At 45.9% G+C, this 20,170-nt stretch overlaps 7 protein-coding genes across 9 annotated transcripts; 2 read left to right on the top strand and 5 right to left on the bottom strand.

Annotated features, from left to right (window-relative positions):
• Positions 1 to 34: 34 nt before the first annotated feature.
• LOC102708648 lies at positions 35 to 2,543 on the bottom strand. The gene is made up of 3 exons (XM_015841278.2): positions 2,126 to 2,543; positions 392 to 752; positions 35 to 303 (listed from the first exon to the last, which is right to left on the bottom strand). Exons 1-3 carry the CDS (start codon positions 2,483 to 2,485, stop codon positions 122 to 124), a joined length of 903 nt encoding a protein of 300 aa, XP_015696764.2. The 5' UTR covers positions 2,486 to 2,543; the 3' UTR covers positions 35 to 121.
• Positions 2,544 to 5,624: 3,081 nt separating this feature from the next.
• Positions 5,625 to 7,246, bottom strand: LOC102717647. The gene has a single exon (XM_006660807.3). It carries the CDS (start codon positions 7,073 to 7,075, stop codon positions 5,936 to 5,938), a length of 1,140 nt encoding a protein of 379 aa, XP_006660870.1. The 5' UTR covers positions 7,076 to 7,246; the 3' UTR covers positions 5,625 to 5,935.
• Positions 7,247 to 7,319: 73 nt separating this feature from the next.
• LOC102717369 (vacuolar protein sorting-associated protein 22 homolog 1) lies at positions 7,320 to 10,268 on the bottom strand. Of its 2 annotated transcripts, none has more exons than XM_015841209.2 (8): positions 9,890 to 10,268; positions 9,661 to 9,737; positions 9,469 to 9,579; positions 8,809 to 8,944; positions 8,568 to 8,722; positions 8,331 to 8,438; positions 7,952 to 8,041; positions 7,320 to 7,619 (listed from the first exon to the last, which is right to left on the bottom strand). In XM_015841209.2, exons 2-8 carry the CDS (start codon positions 9,709 to 9,711, stop codon positions 7,512 to 7,514), a joined length of 759 nt encoding a protein of 252 aa, XP_015696695.1. In that variant the 5' UTR covers positions 9,712 to 9,737; positions 9,890 to 10,268; the 3' UTR covers positions 7,320 to 7,511. The 2 variants fall into 2 exon arrangements, with proteins under 2 accessions (XP_015696695.1, XP_006660869.1); XM_006660806.3 differs by having other exon boundaries at positions 9,895 to 10,267.
• Positions 10,269 to 10,418: 150 nt separating this feature from the next.
• On the top strand, positions 10,419 to 11,919 carry LOC102708367 (4-hydroxy-2-oxovalerate aldolase). The gene has a single exon (XM_015840944.2). It carries the CDS (start codon positions 10,467 to 10,469, stop codon positions 11,508 to 11,510), a length of 1,044 nt encoding a protein of 347 aa, XP_015696430.2. The 5' UTR covers positions 10,419 to 10,466; the 3' UTR covers positions 11,511 to 11,919.
• Positions 11,920 to 12,020: 101 nt separating this feature from the next.
• On the top strand, positions 12,021 to 14,414 carry LOC102716899 (rhodanese-like domain-containing protein 14, chloroplastic). 2 transcript variants are annotated; one of them, XM_006660805.3, is made up of 6 exons: positions 12,021 to 12,358; positions 12,452 to 12,498; positions 12,747 to 12,839; positions 13,236 to 13,374; positions 13,467 to 13,569; positions 14,119 to 14,414. In XM_006660805.3, exons 1-6 carry the CDS (start codon positions 12,169 to 12,171, stop codon positions 14,234 to 14,236), a joined length of 690 nt encoding a protein of 229 aa, XP_006660868.1. In that variant the 5' UTR covers positions 12,021 to 12,168; the 3' UTR covers positions 14,237 to 14,414. The 2 variants fall into 2 exon arrangements, with proteins under 2 accessions (XP_006660868.1, XP_006660867.1); XM_006660804.3 differs by having other exon boundaries at positions 12,068 to 12,498.
• Positions 14,415 to 15,367: 953 nt separating this feature from the next.
• Positions 15,368 to 16,547, bottom strand: LOC102708089. The gene is made up of 3 exons (XM_040527816.1): positions 16,518 to 16,547; positions 16,208 to 16,413; positions 15,368 to 16,062 (listed from the first exon to the last, which is right to left on the bottom strand). The coding sequence occupies exons 2-3, from the start codon at positions 16,408 to 16,410 to the stop codon at positions 15,936 to 15,938; spliced, it is 330 nt and encodes a 109-aa protein (XP_040383750.1). The 5' UTR covers positions 16,411 to 16,413; positions 16,518 to 16,547; the 3' UTR covers positions 15,368 to 15,935.
• A 740-nt stretch (positions 16,548 to 17,287) lies between these two features.
• Positions 17,288 to 19,688, bottom strand: LOC102707803 (ras-related protein RABA3). The gene is made up of 2 exons (XM_015840988.2): positions 19,061 to 19,688; positions 17,288 to 18,039 (listed from the first exon to the last, which is right to left on the bottom strand). The coding sequence occupies exons 1-2, from the start codon at positions 19,330 to 19,332 to the stop codon at positions 17,565 to 17,567; spliced, it is 747 nt and encodes a 248-aa protein (XP_015696474.1). The 5' UTR covers positions 19,333 to 19,688; the 3' UTR covers positions 17,288 to 17,564.
• Between the last annotated feature and the right edge of the window lie 482 nt (positions 19,689 to 20,170).

The raw sequence follows: 20,170 nt of genomic DNA, 5'->3' as shown, positions 1-20,170 counted from the left end.
TGATTCCGCGAGTAAGGATTTGGCATAATGAATGTAAGACATAAGCAGTATGGTATATTCACATAAAGTAATTCGACCAACAAATGCCATTATGGATCCTACAGATTATTCGCAGAAACTACTATTTTCTTCTTGTAGGGAATGGACTAAAAAATCCCATCTTAAAACAATAGTCCAGTGCAATTGCAGCAGGTAGAAATGTCAAAATATTCTCAGCCACACTAACTGCACCATCAAGGATGAGCGATATCAAGGCATCAGTGCTCATCTCAAAGGGGCTCCCAGATTCCACCATAGCAAGTCCTGCAAATAATTTAGTTCCAATAAACAAAATGACAAGCCACTTGACTATGTGCTGAGAACTTCACGAAATAGCATCATCTAGTTTTACCTCTTACAAACGCGAATGCAGCAGCAACCCCTGTTTTTAGTTGGACATTATCCAGGTCTCTTCTAATGGCATACCGGAATGTAACTCCAAACAAAGCACAGCTTATGAAAATAACTGACAACTGAACAAATAATTGCGGCAAATCGTGGAATTCATAGAAAGATATGGGTAAACTAGCTAGAACACCAACTACAGAGGAAACTGCTGCAGCTTTTACAGATTCCAATCTTTCACTATCTTCATCAATATCACCACTTGGTACATCTCCAAAGCTTTGATCCTCAAGACTAGAAGACAAGGAACGTTCTGCTTCATCAATCATTTCTCTTGCCTGTAGCAATTCACGCTGGGACTCTGCAATCTTTTTTATGTAATGCAGAATCATAAATAACTTTATTAAGAGAAATAAAACCAACAGGATGCATCAAGCTACAAATAACTCACATCCTTCCCATGTCTATTGAAGGAAAGATATTTGATGATTACTGAAATAATTTTTCATACAAATTTGATATTCACAACTAGTAATCAAGCTGCCTTTATCATCATGGGACCACATGAATCTGGCACGTGATACTAGTACTTTATGTTTGCTCAAAAGACATGGAACCAACTCATATATAGGTGTTGTGAATATGAACAATTGGTAGGATTCAAGGCATCTGATATGCTACGAAGGCAAGAAACTCAATTATTAGTTTGTAAAATGAGGGAAACTTATAAAGCATATTGTTAATCTAGAGAAAAATTGAAGGAAACTATACTTGGCAAGGTCATATTGTAATGGCAAAAAATTAGACAAACTATGGACGGTTATTACAGTTTACAGACTACAGTTGTATACAAATACGATTAAATTACCAGTGCCCCAACCAGTATAAAAGATACGGATATGCATTCTAGCATCCAACTAAGGGTTTGTAGGGAACATTCCCCTATTTTTTCTAAAACCAAACTAATCAGTATAGATCAAATAAATGAGCCAATTTCTATAGTGCATCTCCAACTGGATATGCATAAGAACCCATGATGAAGCAAGCATATGTAAATTCCTATTTGCCGACTATAGGGGCATGGAAAAGTCAGTTCAATGTATGGCAATGCGATGCGTATCAGAGTTCCATTTCAGAAATAACATTTTTTTGCCTGCTAGTAGATAACGCTCGAGGAGTAATAGGTTTGGCAGTATATAGATAGGAGAATATAACTAGAGCCTTTCATATTCTCTGCCACTAGTCTTCCAATAGGCATCTTTTCGTTTGCGTGCATTACATTTTGTAAATCACATGCACCCATGGTGAGGTACCATACTACCATTGTTCGGCTAATTTAAGAGCATTCCTCAAGCTCGTCGGCACCACATTAACTCAAACACAAGAGCGGCGGTCACCAAACATCTAGGGCCACACCGACACAGTACTACCACAACCACAGTACCACCTAGCACGGCATTGTACCAAACAACAACACTCTGGTGGTGCCGGAATTCGATCCGGGTCATGCAGTCATGCTATGCCTGGCCACCAGATGAGTGTATCAAAGCGTCGGGGTGGGCCTGTGCCTCGCGTGAGTACACTGCACAGTACAGCTAGGTGAGGGGCACGTCGCTCTCCCATGAGGCCGCGAGTGACCCACTGGCCGGCGGCATTCGCTCGGTGATTGAGGCGAGCAGAGCTGGCAAAGCATCAAACAGATTCAAGGCGGCAGCGGAACGCCGCGTTGATGTACTCATACCTCGTCGCGGCGCCTCTCGAGGCGGCGGACCTCCTCCCTGGCGAGGCGGGCGGCAGCCTCCTGGCGCTCGATGTCGGCGAGCGCGGCGCGCGCGCGCTCCACCCGCCGCTCGGCGGCCTCGACCCCCTCCAGCAGCGCCCGGTTCTCCTCGCGCTGCAGCAGCTCGTCCACCTTCTCCCCCACCGCGGAGCTCAGCCACGCCGCCGCGGCGCTCTTCTCCTCCTCCTCCCCCACGCTACCCGCGCCTCCCCCCGTCGCGCATCTCCAGCGGACGCCTCGCCCCCGGCCACCGCGGCATCGCGCGGCGAGGGGACCCGCGGCGGGGAGGGTGAGCGGGCGGAGGAGGGCGAGCTGCTGCATTGTCCTGTCTCCTGTGTGCGTTTGCGAGCTCTGCTGCGGTTTGGATGGGAAGAGGACGGCGAGGAGTTCGCGAGCGCCAGTTTGATTCACTGCAGGTGGACCCCACGGACCGCCACCCACGTCTCTGCTTGTGGACATCCGTTGCAGTTGTCACTAAAGTATTAGGCACTGGTTAACTACTGGCTTCAATTTATCTATAGTCAATTTAATAGCTAATTTATATAATAGTTATTTATAAAACATATATCACTATGTCTCACATGTCATACACACATTGTGTCTTAGAGTCTATGTTACAGCTAGAACTCACTGTTCTTCTCTCTTCTCTGGTCTCTTTAAAATATGATTGTACCTTCTCTAAGATTTTTTCGAAAAAATGAACTATGGAATTCCTTCGTTTTGAACGACCATTTAAGCTGCACTTTTCTGAATGAGTTTATAGAGGATTAAAATTCAAATGCCAACTCATATAGAGTTGGATATCAAGCCAAGTCGGCTCATCGTGTTATAGTAAGGTAGTGTTTAGATTGAGAAAATTTTTAGGAAAAGTGTCATGTTTGTCATGTTAAATGTTTGACCGGATGTCGGAAGGGGTTTTCGGACACAAATGAAAAAACGAATTTCACGGCTAGCCTAAAAACCGCGAGACGAATCTTTTGAGCCTAATTAATCCGTCATTAGCACATATTGGTCACTGTAGCACTTATGGCTAATCATGATCTAATTAGACTCAAAAGATTCGTCTCAAGATTTCTTTCATAACTATGCAATTAGTTTTTTGGTTTATTTATGTTTAATGCTTTATTTAGATATCCAAAAATTCGATATGATGTTTTTAGAAAAAAAAATTTAGAAAGTAAATAAGTACTAAATGATCTAGAAGCCTAGACTTTGCTTGTTTGTCTGCTCAAGCTGATTCCTTATGTGTCTGCGAGCCATTGTATTCAAACCAGGGGCGGTCGGAGGCTTGGGGTCCTTATGTGTTTGCTCTTCGATTTGGAACTTGGAGTGGATGAGGTGCTTACCTATATTCCTTGTTCTTCTTCTCCCTAAAACCATGCTTGAGGAGCAAAAGATAGCAGGTGGTGATGCAGAGCTATAAAGTCACAAAAGATCTATGGCATGACAAATAATAAGGATGGACACTAGCGCAGCACGTAACCGTGCCACCAAGGACACTCACACTTAGAGCCGAAAGGCACATGGTCATTGCTCATGATAGTGAAATATTTGAGGTTTTGCCACTCTTATATGGCAATTACTCCGTGTCAATGACAAATCCTTAAACATATTAATACAATAGTGATAAACAATTAAATGCTATGTAAAACAAGAGAGAGCATCGTGACGGTTGCACACAGGTAGGCATGTTCAAACACTAGAGCGTGTGGGCTTCGAGCCGGCCCTGGAAAAAGCCAAGCCAAAAATCCTAGGGCCAAGCCTGACGATTAAAAAAAAAAAAGCCTAGGCCTCGCCCAACCCTGGGATTTCTCAGATTTTTAGGCTTTTTTGGGGCTTCGATAGCTAGACCCAGGCCCGACCAAGTGCATGATGAGGCCGAGGTCAGGTTTTTTCAGGCCAGGCCAATCAAACCGGACCCTGTTTGAACAGGCCAGCTAAGAGGTGAAGCGCTTGCACATGTTAGGCTTAGAGGTTGTTTGTGGAGCTTTAGATTCTGAAAAACAGCAATTTGGTAGTCAGTTTCTAAGAATCTGAAAAAACTCCTAAACCCAGCTTCTCCTGATTCTGGATTCTTAGTTCATTTTCCAGAATCTGTAACTACATATTCTTAGAAGTTGTGAACCGTTTAGGACAACTTCTGAAAAAAGCTACAAAGCTCCCCTAAACAGGCCCTTAGGATTGGTTGTGCTACTATTGTCCACTCCAGCTCATTTGGCTCACAATCAACTCATGAGCCAACTCGAACAGCTCGTTATACCTAACGAGCTAAATCTTTAGCTCAGCTCGTTAACAAATCCCAATAAGTTGAGCCCAGCGAGTTAGCGAGCCACATGTTTACACAGAAAAGGAACTGGCAAGGCTATCAGCAAGAACTTCAGTTGGGATTCAGCGATCATTTGCAAACATGTTTAGAAAAAAACACATGAAAGCCGATGAGGCAACATGAGGTTGCATTTAAGGTTACAGAATGTATGGGTCAGTAGTTTTGCATCCAAAGTGGATAGTGTGCATATCTTGTCGACAGACTTCAAATCACAAACATGCATTTGCTAAGCTGGCTGCCTAGCACAGATTGAACTGCACTTGAAGGACATGCATGAAATACAAATATGAATCCAAGCAGCTGAACAAGTATAAACTCATTGTGAATACGACCCAAAGGTCCAAACATGAAAAATCTGCAAAACTCAGGTTATAAAACAGTTCTTCAGAATAGCTGTAGGCAGACTTCATGTCCTACAAGTGCTAACAAAATGACATTCCACATGACTTTTGCACATACAAACATAAGTTTGAGGACAATATGTAAGGGAGCACACAAAAGCATTGCATACGTTTGCATTAAGATAGAGAAACGACAACATACCCAGCAAGGCAGCAAGACAGACAACCCCAAGAGAATCAAGTTGTGTCAGGAACAGCAAGACAAGGAAGGAAGAGACAGGAAACCCTGAAGGAAATACAAACTGAAGGGCAGTCCTCAAACACAGTTGAAGAACGCTATAGACATAAAGCCTAAACTAATGGACCAAAAAAAAGCTCAACCCCTTCACACCTGATTGCTACCAAGTACTGATTGGGTGGACTATTTGGAAGTCAGACACAACAGGTTGGATTAGGAACGAAGGTTGCAGTTTTATAAGTGCAAAATCCTATAAATAATTAGTTCTAATATCTGGCATAAATATAAGTCATATTTTTAGGAATACAAATCATAAACATGGTCCACTATAATTTATGACATTGCCCATTGGACATGTGAGTTTCCTGGTCTTATTTCTCATTATCACAGAACGGCAACAACTTTGCAGGATGCAGATAAAACAAACAATTTAAGAATTCTGCTAGCTCCCTATCCCACACCACCATGCAACTTCCAGATTCTGCATAGGGGGCGCATTCTGAATACTCGAGTGCTATTTGATTTACTCACTGTTACTACAGTATCAAAGGAATACGACAAAATAAATGCAAAAGAGGCTTCATACATATCTCCACAAGTTGCATAGCACATAAAGCAAAGTATTAAGCTTTTAGGGGATTAAACTATATTGCTTCCGTGGTCAAATTCAGCAAAAGTATTAACTACATCAACCAAAACAACAATTGACTAGTCTAATAAGATTCAAGTACTGATTGTTGCATGAATAGATTGGTTACAGTAATGATCTGGTAAGCAAGCTAATAATCAAGCATTACCATTCTTTTTGCCCAAGTGAGCCCGAGGGGTTCAACATTGATCCAAGATGAACACTTCTCATGCTTGCCTCAACATAAGTTAGGGAAGATCCAAACTGAGGGCCTGATCAGTGAACTGTTGTTCAGGGGTGGCGCACCTGGATAGTCAGCATAGCAGACATCACAGGTTCCATCAACCAAGGAATACTCATGCCATTCACCTAAGCGCAGCCCAGCTGCATATAAGCAATCCCCTCGAATCCCTGGATAACCTTGATCAATGCAAGCTGCAAATCCATCTAAACCAACAAACAGAGATCGCCCGCCCAATTTGGTGATCATCTCCCATTTCGTTTCCTCAGACACCCAACGGAAAACGCGGTACACAATCCTGTCCTCGCTCTCCACGCTGATGAGCAATACCTCGCCTCCACACTCCCCGAGCATGAATCGGTCCCCCGCCGGCCTGTTCGCGTCATCATACTCTCCTCCCAGAAATGACAGCTCCAACGAATTTTCTGATAGCGCGAGCGTGGCAAGACGGAGTCCAACCAGCGCGTAGAGGGTGCGGTTGACGAAGATCAAATCGTCGAACACGTGGGGTGCAGCGGCGGAGGCCACGCGCCAGAGCGCATCCCCTGGGTGGCAGTGCTGCACGGTCGCCCGGCCAGGCAAGAAGATGACGACGAGGAGGTCGGCCGTGAGGATGACGCGAGAGAAGGGTGCGGGGACCTTGGGGAGGCGGAGCTGCTCCCCGGTGAAGAGGTGGAGGAGGAGCAGCCTCGGCGGGTAGTTGCTCGCCGCGGTGGTGGCGGTGACGAGGAAGCCGTGGGCGTAGAAGAGGGTGTGCCGTGAAGGCGGCAGGTGGTGGCCCCAGGGGAGGCGGAAGCGGTGGAGGCGGCGGAGGCGGGGGTGGAAGAGCGCCTCGGCCAAGGAGGGGTACAGGGCGACGAGGAGGAGCGGGGCCTGGGAGGCCAGGAGCGGGCGCGACGCCGGGAGGAGGGCGCGGTAGGCGTGGCAGGAGGCGCGGAGGGAGAAGAAATCCTCCAGGGACGTGAGGCGGCGGGCAATGTCCGGGATGAGATCCAGCGACGGGGACGACGAGTCCGATGGGGTAGAAGATGAGGAGGAGCCGCCGCCGCCGCCGGAGGAGGTGGAGGCCGGCGGTGAGCGGTGGCGCCGGCGCTTCCCGTCCGTGGTGGTCATTTCTCCTCCCAAATATTTTCGCATTATTCTCTCTCTTTTTTTAATCCTTTTATTTTCCTCTTGACAAATTGCTCCATGGTAAGGCGGCGAGCCGGAGACTAGTCAACGGCCCACGCTGTCTGCGTGTCAGGTCGTTCTGGGCCGATGGCCCATGGGCCGAAAGAGTTAGTTCTATTAACCTTTTCTTTTTCTATTCGAGCATTTCTCTTGTTCTTTATAGCATTGGCCACCCAGGAAATAAGAATGGAATTTCAGAACAAAAAAAAAATTCTGATGCACGAAACAAAGTGAAGATTCTGCAAAGACTGAAAGCGTCGTGCTGTATTGGTTTATACCTTGCCACATATGGTACTGCAGGAGGCAGTGGCAAAAACTCCATGCTTCAGACAGTGCACGATGAAATGAACAGATGGAAACAGGTACATGTAACAACAATGGAGTGGAACCGCCATGGCACAGGTCATGACTTGGAATCGGCACCAGTCGAGTCAGAACTGAGGGTGACGCACGGGAACCAGTATCTCCGCTTGCCGTCCCTGTGCCCATCGTCGATCATCGCAAGCCCTTCCTGTTTGTGTTTGTGTAATAGATATCAGAGTTGGACATAGATGCCAAAGAATTTGAAGTTCCATTCTGGTCTAGTCATAAGAAGTGCCAACTGAGATGCGGATATGAAAATTTGAAGTTCCATTCTGGTCTAGTCATAAGAAGTGCCAACTGAGATGCGGATATGAAAATTACTTATTTGGGCAATGCTGCACTATGGCTTAAGCATAAATTCATCAGAGTTCCAATCAACAACACATAACTTGCATCAAAGGAAATCACTTTTCTTTTCTTTGAGCACAGAAATGGAGCACAGAGGTTGCTTAGGAGTGGAAATGCAGATGCTGAATTTACCTTGAGCAAAGTTTCAAGGACGTCGATGGCACGGCCAGTTGACCACGAGAACTTTCTCTCAACTTGTTCTATCGTGACAAAACCTTCAGCCTGCATGTGAATGATGTTATTATGGTACGGTGATAGAAAGCAACGATTTGAAAGCTTCTAAGTTTTGACTTTGTTTTGTATGTCTGGATGTTGACTCAAAGAAGCATGATAAAGAAAGTGTTTGTCGCATATATAAAGCTTTATTGAAAAGGAAGTTTTTTATTTGGAATATATAAAGTTTTTTTGATTATCAGCCTAAGATAAAACCGTGTATACGAAGTTATGACAGCATCCACATACTTATTCAGTTGACTGCAGTATAGTAAACCAATAAAAGCTGATTACAAACCTGAGCTAGCTCAAGTATCCCATTGTGATCTTTATTCAGTTCTGTAGGAACAGAACGTACAAGCTTCTTCTTCCCAACAGAAATTACTTCAAAACCACTACCAAGGACCTGAGAGTTCAAAACCAAAGGATCAGAAGACTTACCAAATTTATCTTCAAAACTTGTAAAAACAACATAAATGCAGTTATAAGATTCCCAAAGAAACTGTAGCTGGAGAATTGGAGCTTAAATACTTGCCTTTAGCTTACTAATTGCACGTAAACAATCATCTGCCGTTAATGATCCAAGATCAACTTTCCTCTTCTGACAAAGGAGTTTGCGGAGATCTAACAAGTCAATCAAGCCACCGTTGGTCGATCTGGTTGCTATACATATGTCAACGATCTGAACTCCTAATGCAATAGACATGGACACCAATAAACAAAGAAACTTTCAGGATAAAACACCATAGAATGTAGCTTAAATTAAGTATACCAACCCAGTTCATAGTAGAAGTCACCAATCCCTAGAAGTTCTGCCCAAGCTCCTTTATTTGATGCCAGTGGGTCTACTCCAACTTTTGCGCACATCTCATGGAATTGCTGTCTAAATAATGGATTTTTACGAATATCATTCTGCAGCAGCACAACATATACACAAGGTTACTGAAGAGTTGAAATATGCCATTTGAGCTCTATTGCGGTCACTGTAGCACATCAGTATAACGATGCAAATGCCACCCCAGCTAGAATTAGATGTCACGGGATGAGTGAAATCTAGAATTATCACATGAATAAATAATTGATTGGCATCTAAGTAATACCAATATTTATTTTCTTTGCTCTATTTTCAGACAATCACTATTGTGCAGTTTTAGTATATGTTGAGCAGTTGCCCATTTAGTATATGCTATTTAGGTTTCCCTATATCCCAGTTTGATAGACAACTTTAATCAAGAGAATAGCAGTAACTTCACTGTTTTCATGTTCGTTGAAGCGTTCATTTCATTTGTGTGTAGCCTTATGAAGATTGTAAATTCAGTCGAGAAAAGATACAAGCAAGACTAGTGTCATAAGATTTAATATGATCGTGCCATCATTGTTTTGGGGCATATGGATAGTGTCATCAAATTCGATCATAACACGGGATCAGGAATCACCTTGTGCTTGCGTGCAAAATCTTCAAGCTGTGTCCTGAATGTGGCAAGCTGCTCCTTCATGACATCCGTCCTGACCTTGGCCACATTTTCCCCGACCAGCCGGAATTGGTCCTAAAAGTTTCCAAGAGCACTCATCTCAGGATCCACATGAAAGATAAACCATCAAGATACCCTGCAAGGAAGTGCACATACGCGAGTCGCCGCCGCGTTTTGTAAGCCCGCGATTCCTGGTCGCCTCCTCATGCTTCCTCGTCTAAATTACACACAGGCTGCAGTCACAGGAATCCGAAAAAAAAAAATCAATTAGCAAGGCGCCTCTTCCGGACCGGCGATCGATTCACGTGCCCAACGTTCTACGTGTGTCATTGGTTGAATCCACAAGAGGCGCAGGTAGAAGAAGTTAGGGCGGATAGTCGGATACCTTACCTGTGGATGTGCGACGGCCTCCGGCGACGGGGGAGCTGACCGTCTCCGGATCAGGACGGTGCGGGCTCCGTCAGAAACGAAGGATCCGAGTACTCTCTTTCCCCCTCACCTCCACCAGGGAGCTAGCCACCCCAGGGGGAGGCCGGCGGCAAGCAACAGATGGGAAGCGCGCTGGGCTATCTTGGCTCGTGGAGAGTAGGGGGACGACTGGTGTACAGGGAAGTAAAGCGCTCGGCGGAGGTGGAGGCAGAGGAGCGGACCAGCGGTGAGCGGCGGCGGGATCCCGGAGACGGCGCGAGCGGCGGAGGACGACGCCGCCGCCTGGATCAGCGAGCAGAGGAAGAGACGGCGACAGTGAGAGGAGACAAAGATGTTTTGGGCCAAGGTCTCCGCACTCGTGGGCCCACCAAATTTTAGGCCTCGGAAAATACATGGGCCTTAGCCCACAAGCGCTGTTCCAGTACGGTCCAATATGGCACGTGAATCCATGCCACGTCACTACCACGCCGACTTCGGTGGCCCCAGATCCCCAAACCTCTCCGCCGCCGATCGGCCGCTCCGGCTCGCCCGCCATGGCCGCCTTCGCCTCGTCCTCGGCCTCGCTCTCCCGCCTCCTCCGCGCGCGCAAGCCAAGCCCCTCGTCGCCTCCTCCATCCCGCCGCGCCCCCGCCCTGCTCCCCCTGCCGCGACGCGGGCGGCGCTCAGCCTCTGCCGTCTCCGCCGCCACCTCCGAGCTCCTCTCCGCTGCCCCTTCACTCAAGTCACGCCTCGCCGCCGGGAAGACCCTGTATGGCTTGTTCCTCCTCTCCTTCTCCCCCACCCTCGCCGAGCTCGCCGCGCTCGCCGGCTACGACTACGTCGTCGTCGACATGGAGCACGGCCCCGGCGGCATTCCCGAGGCGCTCGCCTGTCTCCGCGCCCTCGACGCTGCCCGCACCCCCGCGATCCTCCGCCTCCCCGAGGCCTGCTCCATCTGGGCCAAGAAGGCGCTCGACCTCGGCCCCGCGGGTCTCATGCTTCCCGCCGTCGAGTCCCCCGCTGCTGCGGCCGCCGCCGTGTCGCACTGCCGATACCCGCCCCGTGGGGTTCGTGGCGCCGCCCACCCCATCGTCCGCGCCTCCGTGTATGGCCTCGACGACTCCTACCTCTCCCGCTGCGAGGACGACACCCTGATCATTTGCCAAGTCGAGACTGCCGCTGGCATTGCAGAGGTCGACGCCATTGCCGCCGTTGATGGCGTCGACGTCGTCCAAATGGGGCCACTCGACTTGTCAGCCAGCATGGGGTACCTGTGGGACCCAGGGAACAGGAAGGTGCGAGCCAGGCTGAGGGAGGCCGAGAAGAAGGTGTTGGATGCCAGGAAGAAGAAGGTGACTGCTTCAGATGGCAACGTGGCATATTTAGGCGGATTTGCGATGCCGAATGACCCAGCTGAGCAGCTCAAGTTGAGGGGGTACCATATGGTGGCTGGTGCAGCGGACATTGGGATGTTCCGAAAGGCGGCATTGGAGGATGTTAAGCGGTTCAAGGAGGCAGTGATGGAAATTGGTGAGGAGGGAGATGAATATGGGGATGAAAAGAAGGACAAGGAGGATGACGGGTACTGGAGTGAGTAAGCTTAGCTGAGCTGAAGAAGAGCAAGGAACTGGTGATGGTGTCTTCTGTTTATCTTCTGAATTGAGATTGAATTGGTCCAAGTGTTCTTTTATGGGATTCCAATCCTATTTTCCAGGCCCATAGTGTACTCTTATTTAGTTATTGGTTCTTGGGTTGATTTTTAGGAGAACATGTTTGGGCATCTTCCCATTTGTAGGTGGTAACATCTGAGTACCAATAAAAGTCAGATTTTATCTCATCCATTCAAAAAACATTGGATTTTCCAGAACTGTTGCTGTAGTATCCTATATTTTCCTTTTATTTGCACATCCAGTGAAACTAAATTTCTTTTTTTGTCAAGCATCATAAATTATGTCATGGGAAAAAAGGTGCAGCTCTTAAGTACTTCTCTCTGGATTGTTGGTGTTGTGGGGTCAGGGTAAGCTACAAGTTCAGAATCCAGATTGTCTATCACAACACTTGCTCAACCTCCACCACTAGTTCAGATATGCTAGTACATCCCATCCAAAACCGTTGTGTTCTTTGGACGTTTCCCCATCCAGAAAAAAATCTCCTCAATTACAGCCTTACAGGATCCAGTCTTAGGAGTTAGAGGCAAACCTCTCTTCTAATTCTCTCAGAGTCCTCCGTAGTTCTTTCTGCTCTTTTCTTTTTCTCATGACCACAATGCTTGCAGCTAGCTCTGTAGTGAACAGCAACCTTCCTTGCTCATCAAGGATATCATCCTGCTCAGACTTCACATCTGGCTACTCCTGGCGTCCTATAGAGGCTGCAAGACTCCGCCAGACACGCACTTCGCGCTCGCTGCAGATAACCTGCACTGCCACAAAGCCTGCAAAGTCTCCAGGTACTGTGAATAGGCTCTTCATTTTCTTGGGTAGTTCTGTTGAACTTCTGCAAGTGCAAGATATTGTTTTTTTTCTGTTTTTCTCATATACAGCTGAAGAAGAATGGAAGATCAAGAGGCAAGTGCTAGTAGAAAAGCGGGTAATTCCTGATTTCCTACTACTTCTAACTGATAGCTTTTTAGTTCTGCAAAGAGCATGTGTTGCACGTGTATGGGTAGATAAGCCATCGATTCCATGTAAATTGCCCTGTTTTGGGATTATAGAGACATGGTTTTGTACCTTTTTTATTCATATGTTAATTCATTGTAGGGAACCTCTCCCGTTCTCCATGAACCTGCTTCTATTTACATTAGAGTTCTGAGTTCCTTCTGTTGTTTGTTTTTGCAGGTCCGAAGTGTTGATGTGAAGGAAGCATTGCGTCTTCAAAAGGAAAACAATTTTGCAATTCTTGATGTCAGGCCAGAAGCAGAATTTAAAGAGGTACTGTATATTGTAGTTGTTGTCGACTTAATGTTGGTTTTTGCACCATAATATAGCTCTTAGGTTTAAGGCAATGGCTTGAGGTTACACTTTACAGCAATATGTATCTATAATATTTTGTGACATTGCTTTCCTCTGAAATATCAACTTAGCAAATTTTGTGAGATCGTATATGGAAACAAAACTGATTTCACACAATTTTAGAATCAGTGAGATAATTTTGTTTGTGGAAAAATAAAGGCTTGCAATAGCTGAACAATGGATATAATTTTTTGTTCAGGATACAATGACCTGACAGTAATGAAAACGAAACTTTGTTGCTGTCATACTATATAATGTTCAATACCTATATTTATAAGATTTTGTGGCAAATGCATCATTTGGATTTCAACGCAGGCACATCCACCTGGTGCTGTTAATGTGCAAATTTATAGATTGATAAAGGAATGGACGGCATGGGATATTGCTAGACGTGCTGCATTTGCATTCTTTGGCATATTTTCTGGAACGGAAGAGAATCCTGAGTTCATACAAAGTATGGTTGTTTGTTCTGTTTCTTGCTTCATTATTACATCATTTTATATCTGTGTGTTTGCAGTCAGTGACATATTATTTATCTTTATGAAGGTGTTGACGAGAAACTTGGTAAAGATGCAAAGATTATCGTGGCATGTTCGACAGGAGGAACATTGAAACCAACACAGAATTTTCCTGATGGGAAGCAATCCAGGTATGCTATGTTGCCTTTGTATTATTTATCAGTAAACTTGATCCTCCTTTGACAAATAAATGTTCATCTTCTGACATGAAAGTTCTGATTCAATTTCTTGATCCTCCTTTTATAAATGAGTTTTTTTTACTGTATTAGTGTCACATTGCAGCACTGTTATTATTCCTAATCTTTGCATAAAGTAGTTCTGCAGTATCAGGATCATCTGTGAATTGGTGGAAATGTATTTTGTACTATGTCTTATCTTTTGTTTCTTTCCACTGGGTGATTTGCTTCAAATTTCTTTTGTCACCATTGTTGGATATCATACTTCGCTAGCTGAATGAGAGAAACAATTTGAAATTTCTACCATGTTGCACATGCATATGCGCAAATTAGTATGTCACTGGATTTGTGGAGTTTCATGTAAGTTGCCAATTTATCCCGTTTCCTCATATTTTTTTTTTCATTTCATGACGCAACATCTTGTGACCTGAAAGACTAACCTCATCATCTAGTGCTGAATTTTATGTTGTTTTTAGTTATCTCATCTGTTTTTGAACTTGGCAGGTCTCTGATTGCAGCATATTTGTTGGTCCTGAATGGTTACAAGAATGTGTTCCATCTAGATGGAGGACTCTACACATGGTTCAAGGAAGGCCTGCCGGCAGTTGAAGGAGAAGAGTAAGCATGTGGAATATGTTGCTTGTTACTGTGCATATCACTATTCATAAACAAGGAGATGTGATGAGTTGTGACGAGGCATCTTCACGGATAAATAGTGCATTAGTTTGATCCTTTCTTCTTCCTTTCCCGACCTAGATGTCCTAAGCGTGTGGTTGTGTTTGATAACAAGCATTATGATATACGAGCTTCACAGTGTGACTCTGGAATTCAGTCACCGACTCACCGGTGATGTCAGCCAGTAAAATTAAGTCAAGATGAATAATTCAATTGCTATGCGTCCACTTATTTTAGTCGGTGCAGAAGAATTGCGTCGGATAATAATAACTACGAAAATCTATTTACTTTGAGATGATGAACTTCTATATAGAATTTTTTATAAATATATATTGTGTAATAATTCGGAAAACATGTGCGAAAAATAAAAACAATCTGGCCCAAGAGAATTACTCAGTACTGATTAAAGATCAAAGAGTTCAATTATCGAAGCTTCCGGATTAAAGATCAGCTTCAAATGGTAGCTTTCATTTCCAATCATCGACTAGCTAAACAGCTAATGTTCATGGCTTTCCAGGGAATTTAACTATTTGCCGTTACCTAATAGCACCTTTCTAAATATCATCTTTATAATAGCTATTACACATTTGCCACCCGTAATGGCTACTCTCTCCATCCTAGAATGACGCTATTTTTCAGTTTTTAGATATAGTGTTTGAATATTTATCTTATTTTAAAATATAATTAATATTTTATTTTTATTAAACTTTACGTGTAATTATTTTTTAATTTTAAAAAACTTTAAATAAGATGGATAGGTGTTTGCGTGGTAAAAACATATGTGTGCACATCATGAAGGCTTTGATTGGATCCTCACCTGGCCATGTGGCCCATGCCTGTTAGCCTGGTAGGTCCACACGAGGTATCTGGCCTGTATAAAATTATTACGCGCTGAGAAAGCCCATATTTTTTGGGCCGTATTTATACCCCGCAATGTGCAGTTCTCGTCCGTTCTTCGGGCTCAATTTTCACTACTGCAACGCTTATTTTATTTTATGTTTTTTATTATGCTTTATTTTACAATATTTGTTTTAAATAAGTTCACAATAGATCCTTTAACTTGATGTCGAGTCTATCAGAGGTCCTTTAACATCAAAATCGGAAATATTTATCCTTAAACTTACATAAATCATTCAAAATAGGTCCCTCAGCAGTATTAACCTAACTTTTACCTAGTTTTGCTGATGTAGCATGCTATGGGTCCCATGAGGTCCCACATTTTAGTTTTTTTTCTTTTTTTTTCTCTTCAGTTGGTCACTGTTCCAGCTTTCTCTCCACGAACGACAGGGATGCCGGGTCCAGCCGAGTTGGCGACGCTCCAACTTCGTCGACCGCTAGCCGCCCGCGTCATCGCCGTCGGCCTGGCCGCCAACGCCCCCGTCGCATGCCCGCATCGGCCGTCGTCGGTGCTCTGCCCTCCAGCCGCGCGGCTCTACCACCCGCCTATGCCGACCGCCGCTCGATCCGCACCGACACGGTGCACGACGCCACCTACCTGGCCGGATCGACGACGACGGGGAGCGGTGGAGGGTACTCACCGCCTTCTGGGCGAACCTGATGTTGTACATCGCCCCCATCGAACAGGGAGTTGCCGGTCACCTCGGCCGTCGCCGCAAGCCTACGCCCCAGCCACCGCCGCGCTCTGTCTAGGCCTTGCTAGCGACGACCTGGGAGACGTGGAGCTGAACGCAGGCGTACGTCCGCGACTTGCCGAGCATCTGCTGCTCCGGCGACGGCGTCTCGTCCAGGAACGCCCGGCTGCTCCGCGTCCACCTACGTACATATCATCAATTCAGCATGCATATGTGCATGCGCATACAAATTGCTGGAGTAGTTATTATTCCATCGATCGATCAGCTAGCTACGTACTAATTATTTTATAATTATTAGATCTAATTAATTAGTACACAGTTCGTACAAGCACTTGTTGCTAGTGGCGTCGTCGTCGTGCTGGTCGGCGAACGACAGCTGACGATCATGGTGAGGAGCCGACGACGACGGCGGCTCGCTGTGGGAATAGGACTGGTACGGACGGTCGTTGTCCCTCGTCATCACGGTGTGAGCCAGCGGAGACGGCATCGAGCTCAGCCTCTCCAGCCTCCTCAACGGGCACCGGCTCATCTCCTGCTGCTGCCGCATAAACACAAACAACGATGATCGACGAACCATGCATGAGATGAGATCGAATTGATTGATTTCACTCCGAAAAAATTGTTTAGTTTAATTACCGCGCGGCCGCCGGGAGAGGCAAGCGGTGACATGTCGCCGACGCGGGGCGAGGACAGCGGCGAGACGTTGCCGGCGTCGGCACGAGGAGAGGAGAGCGGCGAGCTGCTGCCGGCGGTGTCGTGATCGTCCGGCGACCGGCGGTGGCTTCCACTGCTACTGCTGGCGCCTCCAAAATGCGTCCACCTCCTCTCTAGTCAGCGAATGGTTCATCATCAGCCGAACTATAATGAACACACACATACATAACTCCGCCGCAAGCCTGCGCCCCAGCCACCGCCACGCTCTGCCTTCCAGCCTACCGTCGCCCGCGCCACAACCGGTGAGAGAAGAGAGAGAGAGGAGAGCTCGGTAGAAAAGAAATAAGGAATTTTTTTTAAAAAAAAACTGACATGTGGGACCCACCAGAGCAAAACCGGTCAAAAGGTGGGCCAATACTGTCGAGGGATCTTTTCTAAACGGATTATGTGAGTTTAGGGGTACATATTCTGGTATTGCGGTTAAAAAACGAAAAACAAACCCATCTTTAAGTTTAGGGATTTCTAGTGGACTTTTTCCAATTATTACGCGGTGAGAAAGCCCATATTTTTTGGGGCCGTATTTATACCCTGCAACGTGCAGTTTTTGTCCGTTCTTCGGGCTCAATTTTCACTACTGCGACGCTTATTTTATTTCATGTTTTTTATCATGGTTTATTTTACAATATTTGTTTTAAATATCGATAAACACATATGTATAACTTTTGCCCATAAATTAACGTTTTACAAATGAATTATTTTCTGGTGTTTTCTTTTAAAAAGCAATGGGAACCAATAATAGGTTCGTTCATTTCGATGGCATCATCGTGCATAGCTCGTGAAAAACTTAGCTCGGTAATGGCAGGTGAGGAATCCATCCATTTTCTTGTCAATTGTGGAATTTACAAATGCTTTACAAACCTAATCCTTCTCTATGATCGAGATTGCAAGGTGCAATGGTGGTGTGGTGTAATTGATTTGTTGAAACAAAAACATTACACGAAAGGAACATCCAATCCGAGTGTCTGTCGCTCACGAGCAGGAGCACTGCGAGCTCTTCTTCATGGCGCTGGTCTCCATGATGGAGCCGACGTCCAGCGTGGTCCCCTTCAGCGACAGCACCTCGCCGCCGGCGCCGGCGCCGCCGTTGCGCATCCGCCGTGCCTCGTCGAGCTCCAGCGCCCTGCGGGACACGACGGCGAAGATCTCCTCGAGGAGCGTGAGGAAGGCGCGCTCCACGTTGTCGCCCGACAGCGCGGACGCCTCGGAGAAGAAGAGCCCTTGCTCCTCCGCGAACCGCGCGGCCTCGTCGGCGGCCACCTCGCGGCGGCTCGCCGGCATGTCGGCCTTGTTCCCGATGAGCGCCACGACGGTGGAGCCGTCGGCGTGCGCCCGCAGCTCCTCCACCCACCGCGCCACGTTCTCGAACGTCCGCCGCCGCGTGATGTCGTACACCACCATGGCGCCCAGCGCGCCGCGGTAGTACGCGCTCGTCACCGCCCTGTACCTGCGAAAACAACAACCACCGCCAAAATCCGCTCAAATTTCCTCGAAAATCAAATCTTTCCACCGCGAACACATCAGCCTCCCTCGGGAACACACGAATTCCACGCAAAATCTCCGCTCTGTACCATAATCGATGCATTAACACTCTAACAGCATACTCCCTCCGTCCCAAAATAAACTAATTTTTCACTTTTTAACTATAATGTTTGACTTTCGTCTTATTAAAAAAATTTGCGATTGATATTTTTATTTTATTAGATGATAAATCATGAATAATACTTTATGTGTGATTAATTTTTTTTTAATTTCCTGAAAATCTTTCAAATAAGACGGATGGTCAAACGCTGAGCACAAAATTCGAAGAATTAATTTTTTTTACTACCACTTCATTAAGCGACAACTGCCTAATCCAAGGGCAGGTTAGATAGACTAGGCACGTAATGACTGATTTGCTGCGTGACAGTTTCTGTCAAATCTTCTCCTGCAAAAAGGAGACAGTAGTGGTTGTTTCTTTTCTTGCAGGGATCACTTTCGCTGGCCGGCGTGCTCTGGTGGTCTGACGCGTTGTCTTTAGCAGAAGCATCGACATGTCGCATTGCGCATTCAAAGCTTTAAAATTCATCAGCTGGCTTCATGAAAACTGACAGCCACTATACATGCATCCTTATCTTTCCAACCAACGCAATCCAATCTTTCTGCATCGATCCAAATATCCAATTGGAGCCCAGCTTAATTAAGTACAAGGAAAGCAAAATGGTGCTGGTTCTTGCTTCACAAGCGATGACACCATCTCCCTCCCCAGCAAGCAACAGAACACATTATTAACCCAAATACCACCAGATTATTACCAATCAAATGCAAGAACAGCCAAATCATCCGGGAACCCAACACGTAACGCTAACAAAAAGACATCAACGATCACAATATCGCAACGATAACAGGTTAGGACAGTAGCCAGGCCAGTTATGAATCGTCTGCGAAGAAGCTCAAGTGCGGCAACAATGGCGGAATGGCGGGGTTACCTTTCTTGGCCGGCGGTGTCCCAGATCTGGGCCTTGACGCGCTTGCGGTGGAGGGTGAGGGTGCGGGTCTGGAACTCGACGCCGATTGTGGACTTGGAGTCGAGGAAGAACTCGTCCTTGGTGAAGCGCCCCAGCAGCTGCGTCTTCCCCACCGCCGAGTCGCCCACCACCACCACCTTGAACACGTAGTCGATCTCCGCCTCCTTCTCCCCCTCCCACCCCGCCGCCTCCTCCTCCGCCGCCGCCGCCTCCCCTCCTCTCCTCGCCACCATCCTTGCTAGCTGCTACTGCTACCTTTCTTCCTCCTCGATCACCTACCTCTTCTTGATTTCTTGCTGCTTGCAATTAAGCTCTGTGATCACCTTCCTCTCTAGCTTCTTGATTCTTTCTTGTTGCTTCGGCTACTATGAACTGTGCAAGATTATCGAGAGCTAGCTAGAGATGCTGCAAGAAAGAGGAGGAGAGGACGGGACAGGGGCAAAGCATGCAGTGCTTTTGAGGATTCAATTGTACGTAGTAGTGTGCTGGTGGTCTACTCTACTTGCATGCCTGCCTAGTGATGGTGTCCTGCTTTTGGAGAGAAGGGTTTGCTTGGTGCCTGACTGTTGCTGTGCAATGCGCAGTGTGCTGCACAAAGGGAGGCTGCATCTATCATCCTTGCCTTTTTTTTTTCTTTTCCCTTTTTTTTTTTTGCTGTCCATTCCGAAGACCACCTACAACTTGAAAAAAAAAAAAGTTAATTTTTCAATTTTTAGATAGAATATTTGACATTTTGTCTTATTTAAATTTTTTAATTAATTTTTTATTGTTATTACATAATAAAACATGAATAGTATTTTATGTATGAATATTTTTTAATTAGTTTATAAATTTTTAAATAAGATGAATGGTCAAAAGCTAAACAAGGAAACAGAAATTCTGTTTTTTTTAGGAGCAGTAGCTAGCAAGCACTTCCTTTTGTTTTCTCCCAATTTTCTTTTAATTTTGGTTCAAGAAACATAGGGGTACCTGTATGTTGCCTTTTGCTTTAACATTTGCAGGGTTTGAAAGTGATGCGAACCTTTGCTTTTATACATTTATTCTACTGTACACAGCTTTTCAAACTGATGT

Source organism: Oryza brachyantha, chromosome 9 (genome assembly GCF_000231095.2).
Source record: "Oryza brachyantha chromosome 9, ObraRS2, whole genome shotgun sequence".
Taxonomy (NCBI): Eukaryota; Viridiplantae; Streptophyta; class Magnoliopsida; order Poales; family Poaceae; genus Oryza; species Oryza brachyantha.
The sequence above is the reverse complement of the archived record's forward strand: the minus strand, read 5'-3'. Positions and strand labels throughout refer to the sequence as shown.

Excerpts from the sequence above, each read along its gene's own strand:
- LOC102708648 (XM_015841278.2), bottom strand. The coding sequence starts at position 2,485 with ATGCAGCAGCTCGCCCTCCTCCGCCCGCTCACCCTCCCCGCCGCGGGT. Across the intron at positions 753-2,125 it reads TCGAGAGGCGCCGCGACGAG|ATTGCAGAGTCCCAGCGTGA; the intron begins GTATGAGTACAT and ends TACATAAAAAAG. Across the intron at positions 304-391 it reads TGCATTCGCGTTTGTAAGAG|GACTTGCTATGGTGGAATCT; the intron begins GTAAAACTAGAT and ends AATTATTTGCAG.
- LOC102717647 (XM_006660807.3), bottom strand. The coding sequence starts at position 7,075 with ATGCGAAAATATTTGGGAGGAGAAATGACCACCACGGACGGGAAGCGC.
- LOC102717369 (XM_015841209.2), bottom strand. The coding sequence starts at position 9,711 with ATGAGGAGGCGACCAGGAATCGCGGGCTTACAAAACGCGGCGGCGACT. Across the intron at positions 8,439-8,567 it reads GTGCAATTAGTAAGCTAAAG|GTCCTTGGTAGTGGTTTTGA; the intron begins GCAAGTATTTAA and ends TTGAACTCTCAG. Across the intron at positions 8,042-8,330 it reads GGATACTTGAGCTAGCTCAG|GCTGAAGGTTTTGTCACGAT; the intron begins GTTTGTAATCAG and ends ATTCACATGCAG.
- LOC102708367 (XM_015840944.2), top strand. The coding sequence starts at position 10,467 with ATGGCCGCCTTCGCCTCGTCCTCGGCCTCGCTCTCCCGCCTCCTCCGC.
- LOC102716899 (XM_006660804.3), top strand. The coding sequence starts at position 12,169 with ATGACCACAATGCTTGCAGCTAGCTCTGTAGTGAACAGCAACCTTCCT. Across the intron at positions 13,375-13,466 it reads GAATCCTGAGTTCATACAAA|GTGTTGACGAGAAACTTGGT; the intron begins GTATGGTTGTTT and ends ATCTTTATGAAG. Across the intron at positions 13,570-14,118 it reads CCTGATGGGAAGCAATCCAG|GTCTCTGATTGCAGCATATT; the intron begins GTATGCTATGTT and ends TGAACTTGGCAG.
- LOC102708089 (XM_040527816.1), bottom strand. The coding sequence starts at position 16,410 with ATGAGCCGGTGCCCGTTGAGGAGGCTGGAGAGGCTGAGCTCGATGCCG. Across the intron at positions 16,063-16,207 it reads GCCACTAGCAACAAGTGCTT|GTGGACGCGGAGCAGCCGGG; the intron begins GTACGAACTGTG and ends ATATGTACGTAG.
- LOC102707803 (XM_015840988.2), bottom strand. The coding sequence starts at position 19,332 with ATGGTGGCGAGGAGAGGAGGGGAGGCGGCGGCGGCGGAGGAGGAGGCG. Across the intron at positions 18,040-19,060 it reads GACACCGCCGGCCAAGAAAG|GTACAGGGCGGTGACGAGCG; the intron begins GTAACCCCGCCA and ends TTGTTTTCGCAG.